Source organism: Lactuca serriola, chromosome 7 (genome assembly GCF_051521515.1).
Source record: "Lactuca serriola cultivar US96UC23 chromosome 7, Lser_US96UC23_V15, whole genome shotgun sequence".
Lineage (NCBI taxonomy): Eukaryota > Viridiplantae > Streptophyta > Magnoliopsida > Asterales > Asteraceae > Lactuca > Lactuca serriola.
Window position 1 is genome coordinate 189049456 of NC_136414.1, and position 23321 is coordinate 189072776.

The 23321-nt window shown below is 34.0% G+C and overlaps 5 protein-coding genes across 7 annotated transcripts; 1 reads left to right on the top strand and 4 right to left on the bottom strand.

Annotated features, from left to right (window-relative positions):
* The first annotated feature begins 1842 nt into the window (after positions 1-1842).
* LOC145061382 (putative hexosyltransferase MUCI70) lies at positions 1843-4921 on the top strand. Of its 3 annotated transcripts, none has more exons than XM_079008833.1 (8): positions 1843-2250; positions 2446-2801; positions 2896-3153; positions 3215-3428; positions 3509-3818; positions 3900-4191; positions 4255-4454; positions 4539-4921. In XM_079008833.1, the coding sequence occupies exons 2-8, from the start codon at positions 2549-2551 to the stop codon at positions 4746-4748; spliced, it is 1737 nt and encodes a 578-aa protein (XP_078864959.1). In that variant the 5' UTR covers positions 1843-2250; positions 2446-2548; the 3' UTR covers positions 4749-4921. The 3 variants fall into 3 exon arrangements, with proteins under 3 accessions (XP_078864959.1, XP_078864958.1, XP_078864957.1); XM_079008832.1 differs by having other exon boundaries at positions 1844-2250; positions 2428-2801; positions 2893-3153; XM_079008831.1 differs by having other exon boundaries at positions 1844-2250; positions 2893-3153.
* Positions 4922-5065: 144 nt separating this feature from the next.
* LOC145061383 (HrpN-interacting protein from malus protein) lies at positions 5066-6326 on the bottom strand. The gene is made up of 3 exons (XM_079008834.1): positions 6160-6326; positions 5432-5518; positions 5066-5348 (listed from the first exon to the last, which is right to left on the bottom strand). The coding sequence occupies exons 2-3, from the start codon at positions 5508-5510 to the stop codon at positions 5257-5259; spliced, it is 171 nt and encodes a 56-aa protein (XP_078864960.1). The 5' UTR covers positions 5511-5518; positions 6160-6326; the 3' UTR covers positions 5066-5256.
* Positions 6327-6808: 482 nt separating this feature from the next.
* Positions 6809-10437, bottom strand: LOC145063350 (Plasma-membrane choline transporter family protein). The gene is made up of 10 exons (XM_079010939.1): positions 10121-10437; positions 9475-9833; positions 9243-9388; positions 8867-9050; positions 8692-8765; positions 8502-8615; positions 7946-8302; positions 7587-7847; positions 7286-7513; positions 6809-7192 (listed from the first exon to the last, which is right to left on the bottom strand). Exons 1-10 carry the CDS (start codon positions 10303-10305, stop codon positions 7007-7009), a joined length of 2094 nt encoding a protein of 697 aa, XP_078867065.1. The 5' UTR covers positions 10306-10437; the 3' UTR covers positions 6809-7006.
* A 1203-nt stretch (positions 10438-11640) lies between these two features.
* On the bottom strand, positions 11641-13151 carry TRX-M4 (thioredoxin M-type 4). The gene is made up of 2 exons (XM_079010940.1): positions 12826-13151; positions 11641-12147 (listed from the first exon to the last, which is right to left on the bottom strand). Exons 1-2 carry the CDS (start codon positions 13067-13069, stop codon positions 11834-11836), a joined length of 558 nt encoding a protein of 185 aa, XP_078867066.1. The 5' UTR covers positions 13070-13151; the 3' UTR covers positions 11641-11833.
* A 2060-nt stretch (positions 13152-15211) lies between these two features.
* LOC145063636 (3-deoxy-manno-octulosonate cytidylyltransferase, mitochondrial-like) lies at positions 15212-17302 on the bottom strand. The gene is made up of 8 exons (XM_079011232.1): positions 16962-17302; positions 16580-16625; positions 16380-16466; positions 16174-16298; positions 15947-16086; positions 15807-15858; positions 15623-15733; positions 15212-15538 (listed from the first exon to the last, which is right to left on the bottom strand). Exons 1-8 carry the CDS (start codon positions 17202-17204, stop codon positions 15446-15448), a joined length of 897 nt encoding a protein of 298 aa, XP_078867358.1. The 5' UTR covers positions 17205-17302; the 3' UTR covers positions 15212-15445.
* Positions 17303-23321: the final 6019 nt, after the last annotated feature.

The window sequence follows — 23321 nt, forward strand, 5'->3', positions numbered from 1 at the left end:
TATTTAACTATAATATATCTTCTTATTAGTTTTTTATAAATTTGAAATCACAACTAAATTATTTTTTTTGCTTATTGTGTAAAGTTGGGTAATATTATAATTATATGTCGTTTTAAAATGTTTCGGTTTTTGAAAACCGAATTATAAAAACCGATGCAACCGATTGTAATTGGATTGGATCGGATCGAATTTGAATTTAGTTTGGACAATTCAGGTCCATGTTTTGAAAACCGAAATCAATTTGGATTTACTTGATTGGATCGGATCAAACCGATCCATCCAAACGAACACCTCTAAACAAGATGTTGACTTACTCCCCCAGACGTATATATGATGAAACTCTCTACCCTTGTGTACCATTCTTACCTAGATCTTGCACCTCTCATGGACCCAGCCCTCATCCTATGACACTATAGTTGAAGATTACTCCTAAAGATAGCAAGAAACCTTGTACTCGACACGAAACTCGTTACATGAATCTGATTTGACTGGGTTTCCTGAGTTGACTTATAATAAGGATGAGGAATTCTCAAATTAGAAGACATAGATGGAGATATCATTTGTCCTCAAACCAAAACTTGATATATAAAAATAATATAAGTTTTTCAGTTTTTGAAAAAAAAAATACCACTTTCTTTCAAATATCTCGTTACAAGTTGTTCTTTAAATCCTTGAGTTCTTTTTTCGGAATTCAGAATGTCAATCCGAAATGTATTTTTTCTTCAATCAAGAATGCCCAATTCCGAACTTGTTGGTTGCTTTGCAAAAAAAAGTTATTTTTCTTTAAATATACATTACATTACTAGAGAGTATTAGTTTAATGAATTCCTTTTTAATATTATCATTTGGCTTGTATGTCTAATCTAATAAATGAAGATTTTTTTTGTCAAATGTCACACTCTCATTCAATTTATCAAATGTCATTTTATGGTTATTTTGAATTAATTTTTTTTTCATATGCCATTTTATAAGTTTTTATATTTTATTAAATTATATATAATATTTTAATGTAATAATTACAATAAATATAGTAATAAATTGATATCAATTTTATTAATAGACTTGCTTCTTTTTTTTAGAACGGCAAATCTACATTACTTTTAATACCACATATATCTCCAATGAGACTTGAACTCTCAACCTTTAAGAGGGAGGCAACACCTTGCCTTCTAATTTCAAAATGTTCAAATTAAAGTTCATTAATTTTTTTTTTATTTATTTAAATTGTTTGTTTAAATTTAAAAGATAGAAAAAATTTTAATTTTAATAATTTATTATTTTTTATTTACTTATAAATTAAAAGTTCTTAAATATTTAGACCTTCATATTTAATTTTTTTTTAATTAACTCATGTACTACATAGGTCTTATATTTAGTTTATCATTATATTTGGTCAATTAACTTTTCTACTGATTGTATGACTTTAGGTGTCATTAATAATATTTGGTTGATTAAAGTTTATAATTTTGTCATTATAGTAAATAAAAGATGTAAGTTTGTAAAGATGATTTCCTGTTGGGATCCTGTTCGGGACAAGCATGGGAAAATGGATGACGACGAAGACAAAGATTAGGATTGGTATTGGGTATTAGGATCATTGATAAATATGAATGACCTTTTAGATAAATGTGTGAAAATTGGAATATATTATTCATTCATGTACAAAGTAAAACATTCCTTTTATATGTTTACAATGCAACTCCTTTACTTAATTTCTCAATAACCGTTGTATTACATAACAAGATAATTCATAAAATTATCTTTATTTTAATTAAATACTTGATCGATAATTAAGCAAAAGAAGAAAGAAAAAGGATATAATACAAATAACTGAAAGCGAAAACGAAAACGGTTCCTCTAAATACTAATACAAATAGGAATATTGCAACCCGATTCCACTATCACCGATCTCATTGGCTGATGCGATTAGTGTTGAAGAAAGTTGATCAAATCTCGTTAGATACCCTCTCAAATCTCAATTTTACAAAAACCCAACCAAGAATTTTTGCATCTTGAACAATTTCGGAGGTGGGGATTTCGATTGATACTCGCTCCAAGTTTTGATATCATATATAGTAGTTTTGCACAGGAAGAATCCACTGAAATCTCGGATTTTCAACGGAAACAAACCATATCCTGGTCAAAGATTTCAATCGATCTTAACAGGAAAACCCTAGATTTGTTACTTACAAAGACTGCTCTGGGTTCCAGTTTGAATTTGCTGCTGTTGATTGTAACGTTGCAAAAGAGGTAAGTTCCAATATCCTTTTTTCTGTCTCTAGCATACACAAATTGAATCTATGTGATCTTGCTTCGAACCTGATAGATTTCCGTACGGATTACACTAAGTAGTGCGTTAACGGCTAGGGCTTAAGATCGAGACTTTGATTTGGCAATCTGATAGGACTTCGGTTGATTGAATCCCAGATTGATTTTGATTTGCAGTTAGATTCTGTTTCTGGGAGACGAATTGTGATTATTGTGTGAATGAGGGGAAGGTGTGTGGGAACAAGGCGATGAAGAGCAAAACAGTGAGATTCGAACTACAATGACTGGAGTGTCATTGGATTTAAGAACACAGAGTTATGGATCACCACAGCAACCACAAAACGGTTCATTGCAGATTCAAAATGGATTCATTGTTCGCAAATCTTCAAGGATGTCGCTCTCTGGTTCAAGGGAGAAGGACAAACTTCTCCTCGTTTTGTGCAGATATCTCAGTAGAAAAAAGGTTGTAATGCTAATTTTAGTTTCGTTTGCTCTCATGGCATTCCTTTCAGGGTTCTTCACCACCAATAGAGGTTCGTATCCAAATTTCAACCATATTTGTTTCAGTTTCGATCTTCCAATTCAGTAATCAAGTTTCTGATAATCTCTTTTCTGTTTTCTCAGAAGATTCATCAGAGAGCACGATATTTGATCATTTCAACGATGCATACAACACCTCTTTACAATTCTCCAGAAAATTCGGTAGTCAAAAAGACGACAATTCATCAATTCAGACAACTCTATCTGTATGTGAAGAAAACCCTCCTATCCACCATTTCTCCCCTCCACTTTCTTCAGAATCCACCATTTTTCACAGCAATTTCTGTCAGAATTTTGCATTTCCACCCCCTCCACCTGGTGACAGAAGACGCCCTGGACCTCGACGTAAGTTTTTTCATCTTTCTTCAATCATCAAAAAAAAAATTAACTTTTTTCGTAATGCCAGCCTGTCCTGTATGTTACCTTCCTGTTGAGGAAGCCATTGCTAGCATGCCACGTGTCCCTTCCCCATCACCAGTGTTAAATCACTTAACTTATTTCCATGAAGAAAGTTCTACAAAAACTGAACCACATGAAGGATCTGATTTTGGTGGGTATCCTTCATTAAAACAAAGGAATGAATCTTTTGAAATCAAAGAATCAATGACTGTACATTGTGGGTATGTAATATGTTTAATATATACATTATTATCTTTCTTATAATGATTATTTGATAATAATAAAATGAAAAATGTTTCAGATTTGTGAAAGGATGTAGACCAGGTTACAAAACTGGATTTGACATCGACATTTCAGATCTTGTGGAATTAGAGCAGTTTCATGACATCATCGTTGCATCAGCAATCTTTGGAAACTATGATGTGATTCAACAGCCAACTAAAATCAGTGATCATGCGATTAAAAACATCCCGTTTTATATGTTTATTGATGAAGAAACCGAAAGTTACATGAGAAATTCAAGTCTTTTGGACTACAGAATGAAAGTTGGATTATGGAGAATTATCGTTGTGCATAACATTCCTTACACTGATTCTAGACGCAATGGAAAGGTAATAATAATAATAACTTTTATCAAATTTTATTTCAATTACATTTTGTATAATAATAATAATAATATAATACATAAACAGGTTCCTAAGCTTTTACTACATAGACTGTTTCCAAATGTGAAATATTCTATCTGGATTGATGGAAAGCTGCAACTTGTTGTGGACCCATATAAGCTTCTAGAAAGATTTTTATGGCGACACAATGCTACATTTGCAATCTCAAAACATTATAGGCGGTTTGATGTGTTTGAGGAAGCTGAAGCTAATAAGGCTGCTGGGAAGTATGACAATAAGTCGATTGATTATCAGATTGACTTTTATAGAAACGAAGGGTTGACTCCTTATTCAGAAGCTAAGCTTCCTATAATCAGTGGTAAAAGCTTTTTATCTTTTTCTTTTTTTTTTGTGTGTGTGTTAATGTTTGTTGTTTTTGTAGATGTTCCGGAAGGTTGTGTGATTATAAGGGAACACATTCCAATTACAAATTTGTTCACGTGTTTGTGGTTTAATGAAGTTGATCGATTTACTTCAAGGGATCAGTTGAGTTTTGCTGCTGTAAGGGATAAGATCATGGGACAAGTTGACTGGAGTGTTAACATGTTTATGGATTGTGAAAGACGAAACTTTGTCATACAGGTTACTTTTTTTTTTTGAATGGAAGGGTAAAATGGTCATTTTGTTGATTTGTTTTTAATTTGATTGTTTGTTTGTTTGACACAGGCGTATCATCGAGATCTGTTAGAGCACATGCCACCGCCTAATTTAAGGCGGAATCGTGATTCCATTCCAGTGTCTGTGTCCGTGCGAGGGAATCCGATTGGTAGGAATCCGGTAAAGAAGAGTCCGGTAAAGCGTGGGAAAGGAGAGAGGAGAACGAGATCAAGGAGGCATTCGAAGAATCCTAGTAACAGGGATAACATGGTCTTTTGATAATTTTTTGTTTTTTTGTTTTTTTTTAACAAAAGAAATAGAATTTGTTGAAATGATTTTGGATGTGTGTAGCATATGATGGATGGATGGATGGATAGAATATCAATTTTGTTAATACATTCAATTTTTGTTGTAAATACTTGGTTACAGAAAATCTTTGAGACTTCTTTTTATCTTTTTCTTTTTTTTTTTTTTTATTTATTGATTCACTCCCTTTAACCAATCTTGATATGTTCACCTTCAATGAAAGCTATTTATATTTTATTCTTAAAATAAATAATAAAATCACAAAATCGACTTAATGAGAACATACAAAATAGTTGAAAATCCCAAAACTGAATTATCTTCACATACATTACATTAAAACAACTAAATGAGCACATATAGAATAGTTGGTTGTTAAATTATGACATAAACCCTAAAAAGATATTGGGAATAAACACAATTCTCATTTATTACATCATTGTCTAAAAGAAAAAGAAAAAGAAAAATATGGTAAATGAGGCAATCAAACACTGTTATTGGCTTCTGCTTCAGCTGCTGCAGCTAACATCTTTTCCCTGTTTTGTGTTTGTCTTTCTACAGCGACCATGTATAAGCCTACAACACTCAGAAATTAGCAATGTAATTTATTTAAGGGGGTGAAGGGTAAAATGGTAATTGTAGTAGCATCAGCATCATACCTACAGCACTTCCAATTGCTGTAAGCCAGAGAACCCTCATGGACCATTTATCACTAATCACTCCTCTAGTAGTTCCCATTTGTAACTCTGTCATATACATTACAGATTTACAATAGAAAGAAATTCAATTATATTCGTTTGTATTTGGAATATGTAAAGAATGAGAAATCACATAATCCTTCACCATTTGTTCATTTTGTACCCTTTTTTTCATCAAAAAGATGCAACTCTAGTTTAGTTATTATACAAGGTTGGGGTTTAGGAAGGGTATTTCAGTAATTCAGTCATTCACACAAATAACGGAGGATTGGAATTGAATTTTATAACTTAATGGAAAGAAATTTGAATTCCTTCATTGGTGAGATTTTATGAACACAGACGGAATTCAATTCCATACTCATTGGCATCCAAAGCCATGGAATGGAACTGAATACCAAGAAAAAGATTGTGCTGGCGATCATTGGAAATCATAAACTATAAGCAAAATCATCGACGATTACATGGAAAACATTTAAATCAAATGTGTGCTACTGATACACCATCCTTAATCCTAAATTCAGCCCTAAAATTAGGAGATGCAAAGTGGTGGGATTTGGTATTTTTCATGATCAGCTAAGAAAGAACCCTAACGTCCATAAACTAAACAAATAAAGGAACGCCATATTCGAAAAGAGCGCATATCAAGATGAACAATAAGATAAAAACTGAAATCGCATAAATAAACTTACAAGATGGAGTTATCGACGTCTCTGTATACACAGACAGCGGAATTTGAGTTGTGAATTTGCAGGATTGAAATCGGGTTTTGAAAGAAGAAGATCAGAGCTTCAGATTTGAAGGAGAGAATGAAAAAGTTAATGGCAGGGTTTAGAACCGGGAATCGGGTTTGTAAAACCCAAGTCTTTGCCCGGTTTTATTTCAAAGCATTAAAAAAAATTTAACCCAAACCCAAAAATTACTTTGATGTTAATTCAAAAAATAAATAAATAAGTAATAATAATAATAATAATAAACTTAATCTAATACAATTTGAAGAAAAAACTAAAATAGCTGAATTTTGTTTTCTAATTATTTGCTAAAAAAAATTACTTTTTCTTGGAATAGTAATTAGTCACATACTTCTCAATGGACCCATAATAGTCGTCCATATATAAGATAATTTCTTTATTTTTCTTCATTTTTATAGTTTGTAAAATGACTTTCAACCTAAGATTTCATATTTCCGCAACATGAAAAACTTACTTTTACTGTAAGAATCATCTTTGAAATCCATAACACAACAAAAACCTCAAAAAATAATACTACCAATAAAAAATCAAACAATTTTGTAGTACAAAAAATAAATTTGCATTGCATTGCACTAAACAACATAACATGTAGTGCCTCGAAGAAACTTCAATCATTCATCCAAAACTTGGGCAAATATTCCACATATACATATATCATCATATCATAATGCTTTTTTTTAGCATGGTTCTTTTCACTTGCTCTACACATAAGTAACCTACTATAGAAATAAGAAAATCCACTTCCTAATAAAAAAACCAACAACAAAACAAAACAAGCCTACATCTCTCATTGTCCAATCCTTTGCACCTCATTATCTTCCTCAAAAGTCTCAATCAAAAGCGGAGGCGCATAATGTGCTGTCCCTTGATGTTCCTCTGCATCTTGACAATACGATAAAATAATCGTATCTATCGACATTTCCACCACCCCAAAAAACAGTGTCGCCACCACATACCCTAATCCCCAACACACCTACACCACCAAAACCAAATTTTATTATATCATATCATATTATTACATATGATTTAAATTTTAAATAAATAAATTATGTGACATATGACTTACCATTACAGGAAACAAAGGGGATGTGATCTTGTTGTGAGACGATTTGTACTTATGAGTGTCCAACATAAGAAACGCGAAAAGCGCACTAGCAAGACTCACACAAAGCTTTCCAAGAAATAAAATAACATCTCCAATCACATTCACTCTTCCAATCCGCAAAATGTTACTTATTATCAAATTTGTTGCAATTTCTGAAGCTTTGAAGAATCCTTTTCCCGTTATTGCAATCTATAACAATAAGGTTAAATGTAAGGGGGGGTTTTACACCAAAAAAAAAAGTGAGTTTTTCAATTTTTTTTACCATAATGTATGCGTTTCGGTTTACTGATTTTATGGTTAATTCAATGCCCTTTAAGCAAAAACGAGAAGTGTGGAACATCATTCTTTTGATGAAGTTTTCGGGCATGATGTCAGCGACTTTGAGTCTCCTTCGAATGGCTTCGAGTATGAACCGAGTCGACTCGATAAAAGACACAATTAAGGAACCGATTGCTATTGAGCCGAGGCTGTATCGCGTGAGTAGCTTCATCGATGAGAAAACCGGAAGAAACGGAATCGTTGTCTGAAAAAAGGAATGGAATGGATGATTACATTCCATTGTTTGGAAGAATGGAATGGAATGGAATGGAATGAGAGTTAAATTTTGTACTATTTACTAACCGATGATTCTCCACGAGCCCAATAGTAAGAAGCCACGGAGCCAGCAATGACAGTGGAAGAAGAGGCGATGAGAAATTGAGTGGCCCAATAGCATCCAAACAAGTGGAAGAGAATCGAAGCTGCAATATGATTGGTGTAATGAATGCTATATCCACAACAATCATCGCAACTCACCCTTTTGGCTTTCAAATCGTATGCACAACAATTTGTGTTGCAGTCATTGCGGACTATCTCGCCGGAGCTGAAAAGGTGGAGGGCGGCCGACACCCAGATCATGTAGAACACCGCCAGAATTAGGTACGGGATCACCGGAAAAATTATCAACGCGTGAACTTCTCCGATCACCTTTGCTGCCACCTGGATTATCGATAAAGTAGTTTATTTTAAGATTTGGAGTAAGTTACGTTTTGGGTCCTTGAGGTTGTTCAAGAATTTCAATTTTGGTCCGTAGAGGCACCAAAATTGCAAGAAGAAACTATCTGGGATCAAAACTGCAATTTTTGAACAAAATCAGGGACCAAAAATGTAATTTAGTATAAATGTTATGATTACTTGCCTTGAGTACTGATGTGGCCATGAGAATCCGGCGAACAATGGCGATTGATGATAAAACGGATATGATCATGACACATGTCATGAGAAAAGCGGCTGCTCGCATATGATGTTGCTCCTGAAAAAAAATATGAAAAACGGTGAATTTATATAAGTGAAATTACTAAATACCCTTGTTGATGCAAAAACTTTACCCTTGAAGTGACATGATAGTATGGATCGTGTTCGCCAATGATAGGCGAAATGGCATCGTTTCCAATCCATCCAGCTAAAGAAATGCAAAACATGGGGAAAGGAAATTCATCGTCAGTGAAATTACCAAAATGCCCTTGTTGTGTAAGAAGTTTGAAAATGCACATGTAATCTAACCTTTCATGTAGTAGAACATTGTGACTGATATGATAAGGCCATTAAAGAGAAAAATAGTCACCCAGGGCATTCCGGTCACAAAATGTCGGATCATTAAAAGCCACAATAGCGATAAAAATAAAGGCAAAAGTCCTCCACAAACAATCAACACGGGCCATGATTTTCCAACATCCGCCACATATCTCTGCATTCATTTCACTAATTATTAATCAATACTACATTTTTATGCATCAGTCATCCGATATAAAATATCGGATGACTAGTGGAGTCAGATGCCTGATGCAATGCATCAGACATCTGGATGTTATGTGCATTATGAACAAAACATAATGCACAAGACATCTAAATCAGGTATATATATATATACCATACATACCTTCAATACAGAAGATCGTGCATTAATGGAGTTATGAATAGATTTATCTATGATCATATCATCATTGATTGTAACTCCATTCATTCGTTTCCAATTAGTCAAAGAAACATTTGATGGTCGATCAATAAACTGGCAACTCCAATAAACTGCATTTACCGAATTACCCTTACATCTTCTAATTAAACAATTAACGAAATAAATCATTTTTATTTACATAAATTATGAAATATACCGTTTACGCTTGGAAAAATGACAGGGTAACAAGGGCCTTGAAGTTGAAGAGAAGTGTTTCTAAGTTCAGGGGTAAGATCGGCAAAATAATCATAATTCATATCGATCCAATCATCTAAAGAAAGACGAATATCTCCCTCTGGATAATCACAAACCCAATTTAAAGAATCTTCCGAGGGTATTGGACAGTCTAATAAGCATATGGTTCGAGCATTTGACAGTTTTACCCCGCTGTTCTTCATGCCACTTTGGTAAACTTGATTAGGGTTAACCCAATATTTGAGTTCCAATTCACGGAGGTCAAAATCGGAATGTTTTCCTCCACATACATTTCCTTTATAATCCAACCCGAAATTTAGCCTGGTTAAACACAAAACCCATAAAAATACAAACCAAAATTATATAACTTCTCAATATTCATATATAAATCAAAAAAAAAAATCAAATCTTGAACGTATGCTAGAACAGGTGAAGGTGATTTTAAGTGTGAAAAAACCATTTTATAAAGAAAAAACAGTAAAAGAGACACTAAAAATGCAAGAAATATTGAAAACCCTCCTTTTTATAAAGGGAAATTGAAGGCATTTTATTCAAGAAATGTAAAGATTGAAACATTTTGAGTTTATAAGTTTTCTTTTTTGGTTTACCTTAATGGGTTTCCTTGGTTGAAACCGAAGCTGGAGTTAACAATCATGGAGATCCAGAAAGCTATGAAGAAAACAAGAAACACAATATCTCTGCATTTCCGATTGTGCTTTATGATTCCGTTTCCGGCGCCGACTTCACCATTTCCGTCGCTTGATGGGTACTTTCCGATCACCGGTCCTCTCATTTCTATGTCTGGTTTTGGATTGTAGAGAGGGAATGAGGGTTTGTGTGATGAGAGAGAGAAGGAAAGAGGGAAACCAGTAGAATGAAAAAGAAAAGAGTGTAAAAAGGAAGAAAAAGGACTGTGTGTGTGTGTGAAGGGGTTCACAAAGGAGATATGGGAATATCATTTGTTTAATAATTTCATGTTACTTTTTTGTTTTATCCTAAATTAAATAAATCTTTTTCACTTTATATTTTTTTCAAAAGTTTAATATTTTATAAGCCTTTTATGGCCATCAACTAAATATCAAATCATAATTAACTTTCCGGTTAAATCTGGATTTGATAGAACGGATAGATATTAATGTTATGACGATTTTGGTATTAAAATAATAAATGCTTATATTTTGTTACTTTAGGGAAAACAGCTTTTAGATTTACGACAAAGATTTTCACAGAATTGATTATTGTCAACAGGATTTCAAAGAATTAATTATTGTTAAACAGGATCTATTATAAGCTATGGTTTTCCAGCTTGAGCCGGAGTTAATGTCGGCTCCTGTCAATTGTCATGCCCATAATTTTCTGCTTTTCTTTTTCATTTTTAATTCTTTTGAAACTTTGCGTAACAGCCCCTATGGTTTCACGATATTCATAGTTGGGCCAATGGATAAATTCAATTCATTTAAGTCGCTATATTGTAAAATATCAATGAATGGTTTGCGATTGTTTTTTCCTTATCAAATGGGCAACCTTATGCTTTTTATAACAATAAATTTCCACACCTTTTCCATTTTTTGTGATTTAACGTTGGACATTCTTTTTGTAAAAGTTGAAGTTTTTCAACAACATATTTCATCATAGAAGATTTTAGATCTCGAGTTTTTCTAGTTTTGCGCGTTTTATTTTAGGTCATGTTGAGTTCATACGAATGTGACGATTAAAAACCAAGAAGTATAAAAACATTTTCAACATACAAGACTTTTATTAAAAGAAGTCCTCAGATTTATTCTTTTTTTTGTCTACTAAGTTTGTATAAATTGATTGTTGTTCGGATTAAATGAACTATTGAATACAACAAACAACCATGTATGTTCTTTTTTTTTCGTGAATCAGAAACTCTATTTTTCTATAAGCATCTTTGTGCATAGTTGCAACATACAAACAACTTCTTTATCATTCTTCCTCAACAACACATTGAGAAGGAAAAAGGTTAATGTCATAAAATGACAACCAATAGTAAGCAGTTTGTTCTTTAGGTCATTTATCTTTTAATTGCATTCAATATGTCACTAAATTATGACATTCAATATGGAAGAATTTCTCTTTTGCCAATCTTCACCTTAGAGAAAAAAGATACCACAAAACATGAGATTCTAATTCTGGAAAGCACATCAGCAAATAAATCTGAATCCAACCATACATACAATTGGATATCAAATTTATTATGCTGTTTGCAGTATCTGTAGTTGTGATAGAAACAAATAAGAGAACTAAACTGGTTCAAATCTAGTAGTATATATATAATAATTATATATACATAAGTACCTCTACAAGAACTTCTCAATGCAAGCAGACAAAGTTGTTTTTGGAACTGCACCAATAACTGCATCTTTCTTCTCTCCTTCTTTGAAGATCATCACAGTTGGGATGCTTCTTATTCCATATTTGGTTGCAACTGAAGGACTCTCATCTGTGTTTACCTTGTAGCAACTGAGTTTTCCTGTGTATTCTTTTGCAAGTTCATCAATCACAGGGTGGATCATTCGACAAGGGCCACACCATGGAGCCCAGAATTCAACCAGTACAGGAAGTTTGGATTCAAGAACAAGTGATTGCCATGTGTTATCAGTCACAGGGAGTACTGCAATTGTAATGTCAACACAACAACATCATAATTTGCTTGAATTACTTATCAACAATGAATCTATGAATGAAATTATGTGAAAGAGTAAAGGCACTCGCTTATGTTAGATTCAACAAATCATAATCAGCTGATGAAACTGAATGTTGGAGAGGATCTATGATTTACTAGGCGTATAACAATTGTAGTTCCTTTTTGCACAACAAATGTATTAATCTACTTCATACTTGTTAGTCAGATGTCAATTTTAATTTCACTTGAAACAAAATCAATGTCAATTTTGGTTTTGGCTTTGAAAATGATATATTAATTTGGAAGAAAATTGGAAGCGTGGTTGTTTATTATGAAGGGACGGAGTTAACAAAACAAGCAAAACAAGATAAATGTGGTTTTGAATCGAGATACACATGTTTTTTGCATTCAATCGTGTTCTACAAAAGGTTAGATGCATTCAACTACACGAGAATATCAAGGAAATGATGCTAGAGCACTGAGAGACTAAGAGCAGGATTTGCATAACATAAATATATATATAATTAGCTATTTTCAGAAATCGAAGAATGTTAAACGACTACGAGTATAAGAATACCTCCAGTAGGTTTAGAGAGTACAATGTAGAAAACAAGCGATTTAATCCACCAATCCATGAGAGATACAACAGAAATGAACGATTCTAACCTTGTACGGCTGTTTCCTGAGCTTCACAGACGATTCCTCCACCACGACGGCCGGACTTCGACCTCAATCTCAGGGATCCAGAAGAGCGGAAGGAACGGATGTTTAACTTCAAGCCTCGTGATTCCGGCACAAAGCTCCGACGGAGGGAGAGTTGACAGACCGGAGAAGAGGCGATCGGAGTTAGAGAAGCTGCCGGAAATCCGGAGGCACGAGGAACGGTGAGGGTTTCGAGAACGGCGGCCATTAATTCGCAACAAATCAAAGGGAAGGTGTAAGAAATTGAAGTGTGATGTGAAGGTGTCTGAATGGCTAGTGTTTGTTTGGTTTTGTGTCGTTGGAAAGATCAGATCAGGTGATTGTTGGACAGATTAGGTGTCACGTGCTTGCCCCATGCCGATTCTTCTAAAAATATATAATTATATTTTTTTATTGATAATAACAATATATAAATATTAATATATAACACATAACTAATAATCAACCGAATAATCGGAATCAAGTATATGACAAGCAGGAAAATGACTCTTGAGGGTAATTAACTTTTGCGTTTGTACTCATTTGGTCCCTTTTTTTTTTTTTGTATTCAATATACCATCGAACTTGTTGTTGGTGTTTACCATAGCCCTTTTGACCGGCTTTTGACCTGTGATAGCCGGTCAAAGGGTTATGGTGAACACAGACAACAAGTTCGATGGTATATTGAGTACAAAAAAAAGGAAAGGGACCAAATGAGAACAAACACAACAGTTGGTTACCCTCCTGATTCATTTTCCCTTTACTCATTTACAACAAATCTCATATCATCTCCTACTGATATTAATGACTTTTATGAGATTTATTCTTGCTTCTCTTCAAAACATAACCTACGAAAGGACATTATTCATACATGTATAACTTTGTAATGCACTTGAATATTTATTAGGGGAATCTTGACTAAGCGAGCGCATTTCATGACTATATTTACATATTCAATCAAATGATTTATCATATCATGGATTCTAAACAAGTCTACAAACGAGTGGAATCACAAGTGCTATGATTTTTGAGTTTATTTAGCTTTAAGATCGAACTCATGGGATAAGATACAATATCAATATGTACAATATTATGGTGTATTGTACATATTGATGTTGTATCTTATCCCATGAGTTCGATCTTAAAGCTAAGTAAACTCAAAAATCATAGCACTTATGATTCCACTCGTTTGTAGACTTGTCTAGAATCCATGATACGATAAATCATTTGATTGAAATGTAAATGTAGTCATGAAATGCGCCTGTTTAGTCAAGATTCCCCTAATAAATATTCAAGTGCATTACAAAGTTGTACATGTATGAATAATGTCCTTTCGTAGGTTATGTTTTGAAGAGAAGCAAGAATGAATCTCATAAAAGTTATTAATATCAGTAGGAGATGATGTGGGATTTGTTGTAAATGAGTAAAGGGAAAATGAATCAGAAGGGTAACCAACTGTTGCGTTTGTTCTCATTTGGTCCCTTTTCTTTTTTTTTGTATTCAATATACCATCGAACTTGTTGTTGGTGTTTACCATAGCCCTTTGACCGGCTATCACAGGTCAAAAGCCGGTCAAAAGGGCTATGGTAAACACCGACAACAAGTTCGATGGTATATTGAATACAAAAAAAAGAAAAGGGACCAAATGAGTACAAACGCAAAAGTTAATTACCCTCAAGAGTCATTACACAGAAAAACTCTGGCCCCGTTTGATACGTATCTTTTCAGGTCCAAACAGATTTTTCTGACTGAATGGATCGGAAAGACTGTTTGATTTGCACAAAAGAAGGGTCTTTTCCGGGTCTTTTCCGGTAAGATATGTCTTTCCCAGAAAGCCCCAAAATCATATCTTTCTGGTTGAATGGGCTGGAAAGACAATTATACACCAAACCTCGCATTTTTCTTTCTTTATTGGATTATTAATTTTTTTAAATAACTTTTTTAAAATTTATTTTTATATTGAATTATTACTTTTTTTTTCATCATTCAGCACAGTCAATCAGATGTTCAATCAAACAGCATGGTTTCTTTTCCAGTCAGAAAACTTTCCCAGACAGCACTTTCTCAGACAGAAACTATCAAACGGGACCTCAGTTAAATCTGTCATATTCAGAAATTTTGGCTTTTTTAAAATAAAAAACTATAATTGTTATTATATTTATCTATTTTGTTATGAATTTTAATGAACTTATTATGCAGAATATAACTATATATAATTTTTCCAAAATTAAATTATTTACAATTACCAATCTGACTCCCTGCCTAGACCGAATATTCTTTGCTGGCTTGTTGACTAATTTGAAAAGGCGTAGCGACTTTTGCAACACTTATTATAGTAAAAGAAAAAATATAAATACATTGCTATGATAAATAAAAGTTAAAATATATTGTTTGTACAAATAGCAAAAGTATTACAAGTTTCACTTTCGTATTCCGACAATTTGATACACTTTATCACATGCTAAACTTACAAACTCATGTAAATGTTTTTGTTAATAACTTGTACAAAATATAATGTCTAAATTTTAACTCCAACTCTACAACAAATAAACACTAATTTGATAAAAACTCTTCAAGCTTTTGGTGACAAAATCACAAAATTACACTAAGACAAGTTCCTTTCGAGCATAAATTTTTCAATTTTGGCCACATCTTCTGGAGTATCAACACCATGAGCATCATGCTCCACTTTTATTACCTACAACCATTAACAAAATAAAAAAATCATTCTTCAAATCTTTATATCAAGAAAATACACAAAACCAAATGAGAAAGAAAGTACCTTCATCTTGTACCCATTTTCAAGAACTTTAAGTTGTTCCAAATCTTCTTCAAGTTGCAATGGAGTTGGAGACAAATCCGGATAAATCTTTAAAAATTCCGAATCATAGCTCTAAAAAAACCAAAATCATGTAATGATTAAATATTTAAATAAAATTAAACTTTTGTTTCTTTTTCAAGAGTACCTGAATGCCAAGATGAAGATTATAAGGGAATTCAGTATTTATCTTCCCAGATCTGCACCAAAAAGAACCATTTATTAAATAAATAAATAAACATGGAAAAGTCAGAGATGATCAAATATTTAGGTCAAAGAAACACAAACTTGTTAAAGGGGATGAGTCCTCGAGAAAAATAGATTGCATAACCACGATTATCAACAACACATTTCACACGATTTGGATCAAAAGCATCTTCTGGTTTCAAAGATGTAACTGCTGTGCTGAAAACTGCATCAGGGGTAGTCTAAAAACAGCACCAAAATCAATATATTTTATGAATTATAGATGAAGAAATTTCGAAAGCAAGTGATGTGATTCTATGATATGATACCTGAAGGGCTTTGACAATTCCATCGATGATTTCAGGGTCAATTAGTGGTTCATCTCCTTGAATATTGACAACAATGTCATATTTCTTGTCGAGCTTTTGAAGTGCTTCACTACACCTCTCTGCGCCTACAATTGATGCAAAAAAAATTGGGTTAATCTTAATCAATATTTGAGATGATTAGAACTCTCGATTGACAGATTTTGTACCATTTCTACACGATTCTGCAGTCATTATCACATCGGCGCCAAATCCACGACAACACTCTGCAATCTTTTCATCGTCCGTTGCCACAACTGCAACAGGGATGATGTCCGATTTGGTTAAAGTAAAACTCAGAGAGAATGTAGAAGAAGAGATTATCGAGAATACACTAGAAGTAAATTTCAAATTAAGCTCAAATACTTACCAACGCGATCCAATGTCGTTGCCAACTTTGCTCGTTCCCAAGTTCTCTGTTAAAAATTGAATAAAAGGAACCCTAATTTGTGAGGAAATGGATCAAACATTTGGTTGCATCAATGCAACTAGTATCAACCACGATTGTCATTTGTTGAAATCATATGAACATTTAGGAAAATTTACTGTAATTGAAGTTCATGAACTTGGATTCAGCACCTAAATAGTACAATTATGCCCTAAATTCTAGTAATCTGACGAATAATACAAGTATATACACTCGAAAAAAAACAAATTATTACTTAGAGTTTAGAGATCGCGAGAATCATAATTCGACATTTATAGAGAATGAAGAATTTTAGGAGTTGAGGAGTTAAGGAGTATCACGCTACCTGGATCATGGGTTTTCCGAGGATCTCAACGAGGGGTTTGCCCTGAAATCGAGAAGAAGCGAACCGGGCTGGAATTATGCCCACTACTCGACTCCGAAACACGGTGGCAGATCGGCGGTAATAGAAGTAAGCGTGAGCACCGACCAGAGCAGCGGCGACGGCGACGCCGTGCAAAACCCATGCTTTGGTGGACATCGGACGAGAAGATTCAGCACAGGTCGACTTGGGGATCATCCAACTCATGGCTGATCTGTTTCACCGTGTGTTTCCGAAATTGAAATAGTATTAAGTTTTTATTTGTGGCGGTTTACATATCACCTTGCCCTGCTTTTTGCCCCAAAACTATATTTTAGTCATGACATTAGAGTGTTTGATACGATGAAATCATTAATAAGAGTATATAATCAAGACAAAAAAAATGACTAAAGTTAGATTGATAAGGCCTTCCGGTATGTATACCACGAAGGATTCGTTGTTTAGTTGGTCACGGCCATGGTCCGTGCACACTAGCAAGGACCTTTGTGGTTCGTCGTGCTCGTGACCCATCGTGGTCAACACCATGGACTAAAATGCCCGATCAAAATTGGTCGGTGTCTAACGGCTACTTTGGGCATTTACTCAATATTTTTTTAAAAATCTTTTACCTACAAACTTTCTTATAAATACCACAACATATTTCCTTATATTTTACACGGTTCTTCTTTCTCTTTATTCACAATCATACACTTGTGTTACTTGATCTTTCAAAAATAATGGCTCTCAAAATGATGAATTTGTTAGAAGAGGAAGAAGAAGACTTGGCACTAGCAATATGTTCGAAGTTTCGTGATATGAGAGCAAAATATCTAGAGTTTAACAGAGTTTATAACTTTCTTATAAACAATGTACATGAAGACGATATCGATCTGGTTGATATGGTCATGCATCAGTATGAAGACATAAACAACGGACTGTTTACACACCTCAAAGCTTGACTAAAATTTAAGAATTCTCCAAAATGGAATAATTAAAAAAAAAATAGGGTTTAGAAACTAGTTTAAGTTGTTTGTGCTTGCATTTTTATGTTTTTTTCTATTTTATTTTAGTTGTTTTTTTTTTAATTATGTAATGTTTTTTAACTAAATAAAAAACTAGTTTAAAAAATATCTTTTTACTATATATTTGCCTTTTTAAATATTTTTGAATTAAATTTAATTAAAAAAATGAGGTGGAATGGTGTGGTAGTGGTAGGTATTTCATGGTTTAGTAGTAAAGATGTGGTGATGATGTGGCACTCATCACTATAGTGGTTAGTGGTAGGTAGGGATGAGAGTGAGTCAAAACCCGAACCCAAAAAGTCAGGTAACCGGTTCCGGACCGATATATAGGACCGAAAACCGGACCGATATATAGGAACCGATTCCGGTTCGGTTCCGGATAAGGTACCCGATAAAGTGATTCTAGAACTGGAAAACCCGAAAATATCAAAACGAGTCAGATAGAACCGGTTAAAGTGGGTCTACAACCGGAAAAACTGGAATTTTTTTGTAATTACTTAGTGGTTGAACTTTGAAAATGTCCAACTTTGATATCCTAACTTCGGGGGTCTGTAAGTCATTAAATATTAAACCAAAAATGAAAAAATTATAGTCTAAAATCATGTATAAACTCTAAACTACACGTTGAAAAAAACCTCATGATAATTTTACTTCAAACAAGTTAGATATGCGTGTTTTAAAATTTCACAAAATACAAAAATAAAGCTGAAAAAAAAATCGCAGCTTTGATATCCTGACTTTGGGAGAGTATAAATCAATGCATGTGAAACCAAAAATGACAAAATTATAGTCTATAATCATTTACAAACTCTATACTACACTTTGGAAAAAAACACATGTTGTTCCGACTTTAAACGAATTAGATATACATGTTTTAAAACTATCATAGAACACAAAGAAAGCTGAAAAACATAAAATTTCCAGCTTTGATATTTCAGCTTTGATAGACTTTAGGTCAATGGATGAAAAACATAAATAGACATATACAATGTATGTTGGGCCCATAACCTCCCGGTTGGATTGCCAAAACACTGGGACCACAACCTCCCGGTTAGATTAACTTGGCCCACAACCTCCCAGTTGGATTGCCCTGGCCCACAACCTCCCAGTTTGATTGCCCTGGCCCACAATTGTCACACCCCCGAATCGGACGACAGAAACGTCCGGGGGCAGGTGACTTCATCTTGTAATATCATCACATTGTATATAAATGAATCAAAGACAACATCATCACCATACATGAAATATATCAACCATCATAGTTTAACATCATTGTATTTGTTTATAACAATACATCAAAAACATCAAGTATGACGAGAAACAAAAATACAACAAAAATCTTTATTCCTTATCGACCAACCTGTTTTAATGTGTTCCTGAGAATACAAATCATTTTGAAAAGCGTCAGCATATAAAAATGTTGGTAAGTTCATAAGCATGTTTGTATGAAAAGTTTTGTAGCAATTTGTAAACACCAGACAATCCTATATTTTCTGTAAAAGTAATTTGAGAGTTTTGTTTCAAATCTTATATTAGAGCATGTGTGATTTTGTTTGATAGTGTATAAAGACAGTTTCCCAGAAAATTCGATATTTTCTGTATAATGAAAAAGTGTGGTCTTAACCCTAAGACCTGAGTGGTGAAAGTTTAAACATGAATAGTAACTGTATAGTTCCTACGTTCTGGAATTGTGTATTAAGCCCAATCACACCATATGATTTATTTAGAAGAGTGATGGACTTAATGGATTAAGTCCTTAATGGGTTAAGTGAGAAACACTTAACCCTAATTGTCATTTTATGAGAAACCCTAATTTTGGGAATTTCATAGGGACCCATACTTGAAATATTCACTAAACTTAATATATTAATTAATAATCATTTGCAATCAACCTAAAGCAATATTGGACTTGATGGATTAAGTCCTTAATGTGTTAAGTAGGAACACTTAAACCTAATAATCATTTCATGTAAGAAACCCTAATTTTTAATTGGGCCTTGAGTTGGGCCTTTCTATTGGGCTTTGGTAATTGGGTTATTAATGGGTCATCCAATAACGATCATATGGACTATAATAATTTAATGGGCTTTAGGGTAAGGCCCATGTGAAGGTTTGGGCCTAATTTGGAAAATTGGGCCATAGATGGGCCATAATTGGGCCTTCATGATTATGCGATATTCGGCCATTAGAATGTCGAATGTTGGACTGGACTAAATGGTTGGGCCTTATGGTAAGACCTTGTAAAGGTTTGGGCCTAATTTTGTGTTGGGCTTTGACTTATAGTTTGACTTTTGGGCCTTAGATTGGGCATTGTGCTTGAATCAAGCCCAGAGGGGGTAATGTCGCCTGTTACTCCAAGAATTTATGGTTATGTGTTGGGACCCAATTATTAATTGGGTGTTAATTTGGTGTTGACAGTTCGGGAATCTGTCATCCAGCAGTTGGGGTTGATTATGCGGGACTTCAGCAGTGTGGGGTCATGTCTACAGGACTTCAACAGTGTGAGGTGAGTTACCTTCCAGTAGAAATGGGTCTAAGGCCACAACGTCGCCCATCGGTAGGAGTTGTTTGATTGATGATTGTCTTTGTGATAATTATCTGTGTTTGCTACTATCTGATATGTTTTATGTGCTAGCATGATATGACGTTATGTGATAGTGTTAGTACGAGGAATAGTCTCTTGTTACCGGTCGATAGGGCCAAGGGGTAGTTTAGTACCCAACTATGCTAGATAGTATGTTTATGTTATGTTGTGTTATTATGTGGTAGTGGTAGGGGTGAAATAGTCCCTGTAACCGGTTGTGATACACTGGAGGGTAGGTCGGGCACCTATATGCCTGACAGCGGGGTAGGTTGAGCACCCCAGTATGCTCAGCAGGGTAGGTCGGTGTCACACCCCTATACCAGAATGGCGGAATCGTTCGAGAGTGGATGACTTCATGTAGTATCGTAACAATTGAATACATAGTAAAGAAAGTAAACACAACCATCATATATATATATATATATATATATATAATTTAAGAGTTACATTGTTGGATGATACTTGTTTCAAAAACAAATTACAATATGATGACAAAATGAGTTTAAAATTGACGCCTTAGCATCACTTCTCCAAAAGCTGAAGTTTACCTGTATTACTGAATCCGTGAGAAATACAAGTAGATTTGAAAGAGTAGATCAGCATTTAAGCTGGTGAGTTCATAAGTATTTAATGTCAATGTTTGTATAAATTTGAATGAATTTGTTTGTAGATGTTTGAAAACTCCTAGAAAATCCCATATTTCCTACTAGTATAAAAGTAGTCTTCTACTAAGACTCGACTGATTTGAAAGTTGTCTCTAAAATTCCAGTATTTTTCCATAAGTGTATGGTAGTTAAAAAGTTCCAAAAACTATTATGCAATAGTGTTTTTCATGCCTAGAATAGTAGATTTATGTATGAAAAAAATCGCTAAGGCATTTGATAACCCCGTAAATCAATGTGTTTTTAATACTCCATGTGAGTTTTATAACCATACTATTGACCCAGACTGCCTGTAACAACGTTCTTCAAGCGTTGGAATGTTATGACGTTTGTCACCCCAAACCTGCCGGTCTAACTATAGCTAACAGTTTAGGTGCGGGATTGTCAATCCTGTATAGATCTATACACAAGTATCACGCTCTACAAGAGATTATGGTATATAATACAGGACTTTAACTGCATACTCGAAAGTACGTGAAGCTGAACGTCTCACAAAACTTAGTATCAAATATATTTACGTATGAAAAGTTCATTTGTTCTTGTATATGAAGGTATTTCCTTGATATAGTACTTATAGTATGTAAAACCTCTTGAATATCTAGTAAACTATACCTATTATAGTTTTTCTCAAATGTATGATTCGTTGTATGATAAACCCTAGTGCAATATCAGCTTGGTATGTAGGTATAACATTTGTAATAACACTATTGAACATTTACACATCAAAATATAAATAAAGTGTTTGATATTTGTATAACAACATGTTTTTACACTCAAAGGACAAAATGTTTGCATGCGAATATGATAGTTATGAATCACATATGATTTGTTATATAAAGATAAGTGTAGTAAAAACTTAATGTTTTCCACACGAGAGTAACCATGTGTTTACTTGTATTCCCCCCCCCCCCCCTTGAAAGTGTATAAAAGCATTTATAAAGTATTTGAAAACATAGTTGTAGGGGTATGAACTCACCTGATAGATAGAAGAAGGTGAAACGAAAACTAAGCAGAACTTCAACTAGGGAAATTTGAATTTCTCGGGATTCTTGGGAATCTCGGGAGTGAAAAACCTTCCTTAGGAACTTGGATATGAAGACCGGGGCTTCGGGATGGCTTCGGGGGGTTTAAACTCATAGCTTCGACACGAGAGAGAGAGAGAGAGAGAGAGAGAGAGAGAAGAAATGAGCAATGGAACCCAACACCTCCGACTGCTATTTATAGCCCTATATTGAGCACCACGTCGTGGTGAGGGATTCTATCCTCTTCCGTTGACGAGACGTTTGCTGACGAACCTGGCACCCATCAGTCACAATACCACGTCGTGGGCTTCTTCACCACGTCATGGTAGGTCTGACAGCCTCAGATTTTGTGTCGCAAACTTGTAAAATTCGTAACTTCCGCGTACGAGCTCTGTTTTTAACGTTCTTTATATCCACGCGTAGGTGAGATTATACTCTACAACTCTCGTTTAGACTCTGTTGACAAATTTTGACTTTATTTTTTTTATTATTTATTTTTAACGGGCCGGGACACGAAAAGTCCGTTAAAAATCCGTAACTTCTTCATGTGAGCTCCGTTCTCGTCAGACTTTATACCGTTATGCTACTATTGTTGAGCTCTTCGATTCTCATTTAGGTTGTATCGGCTAAAAATCTCTCGATCTCTATTTCTAGTATTTTAGCTGTCTGCTGCTATATTCAGAACTTGGAAAAATCACAACTTTCTCATACGAAGTCAGATTTGGACGTTCTTTTTATATACGCATACGGTTTTAATGATATCTACAACTTTCATTTAGATACTTAGGATTAAATATAATTGTATTGAAACTTTGCGTTTTACGTTTATCAGTATTGTCGGTTTTTACTGTGACTCTTAGATTGGTCATAACTTCTTCGTTATAACTTGGATTTTAGTGTTCTTTATATTTCTGAAACCCTTGATACGATGTTTATCATTTTATGTAACCCAATAGAGACTTTTGAACATTCAAATTTTGATGCAAATTTCATTACATTAAAAGAGATTACAAATTCTTGACTTTTTAGGTCATTACACTGATTCGAAAATATCG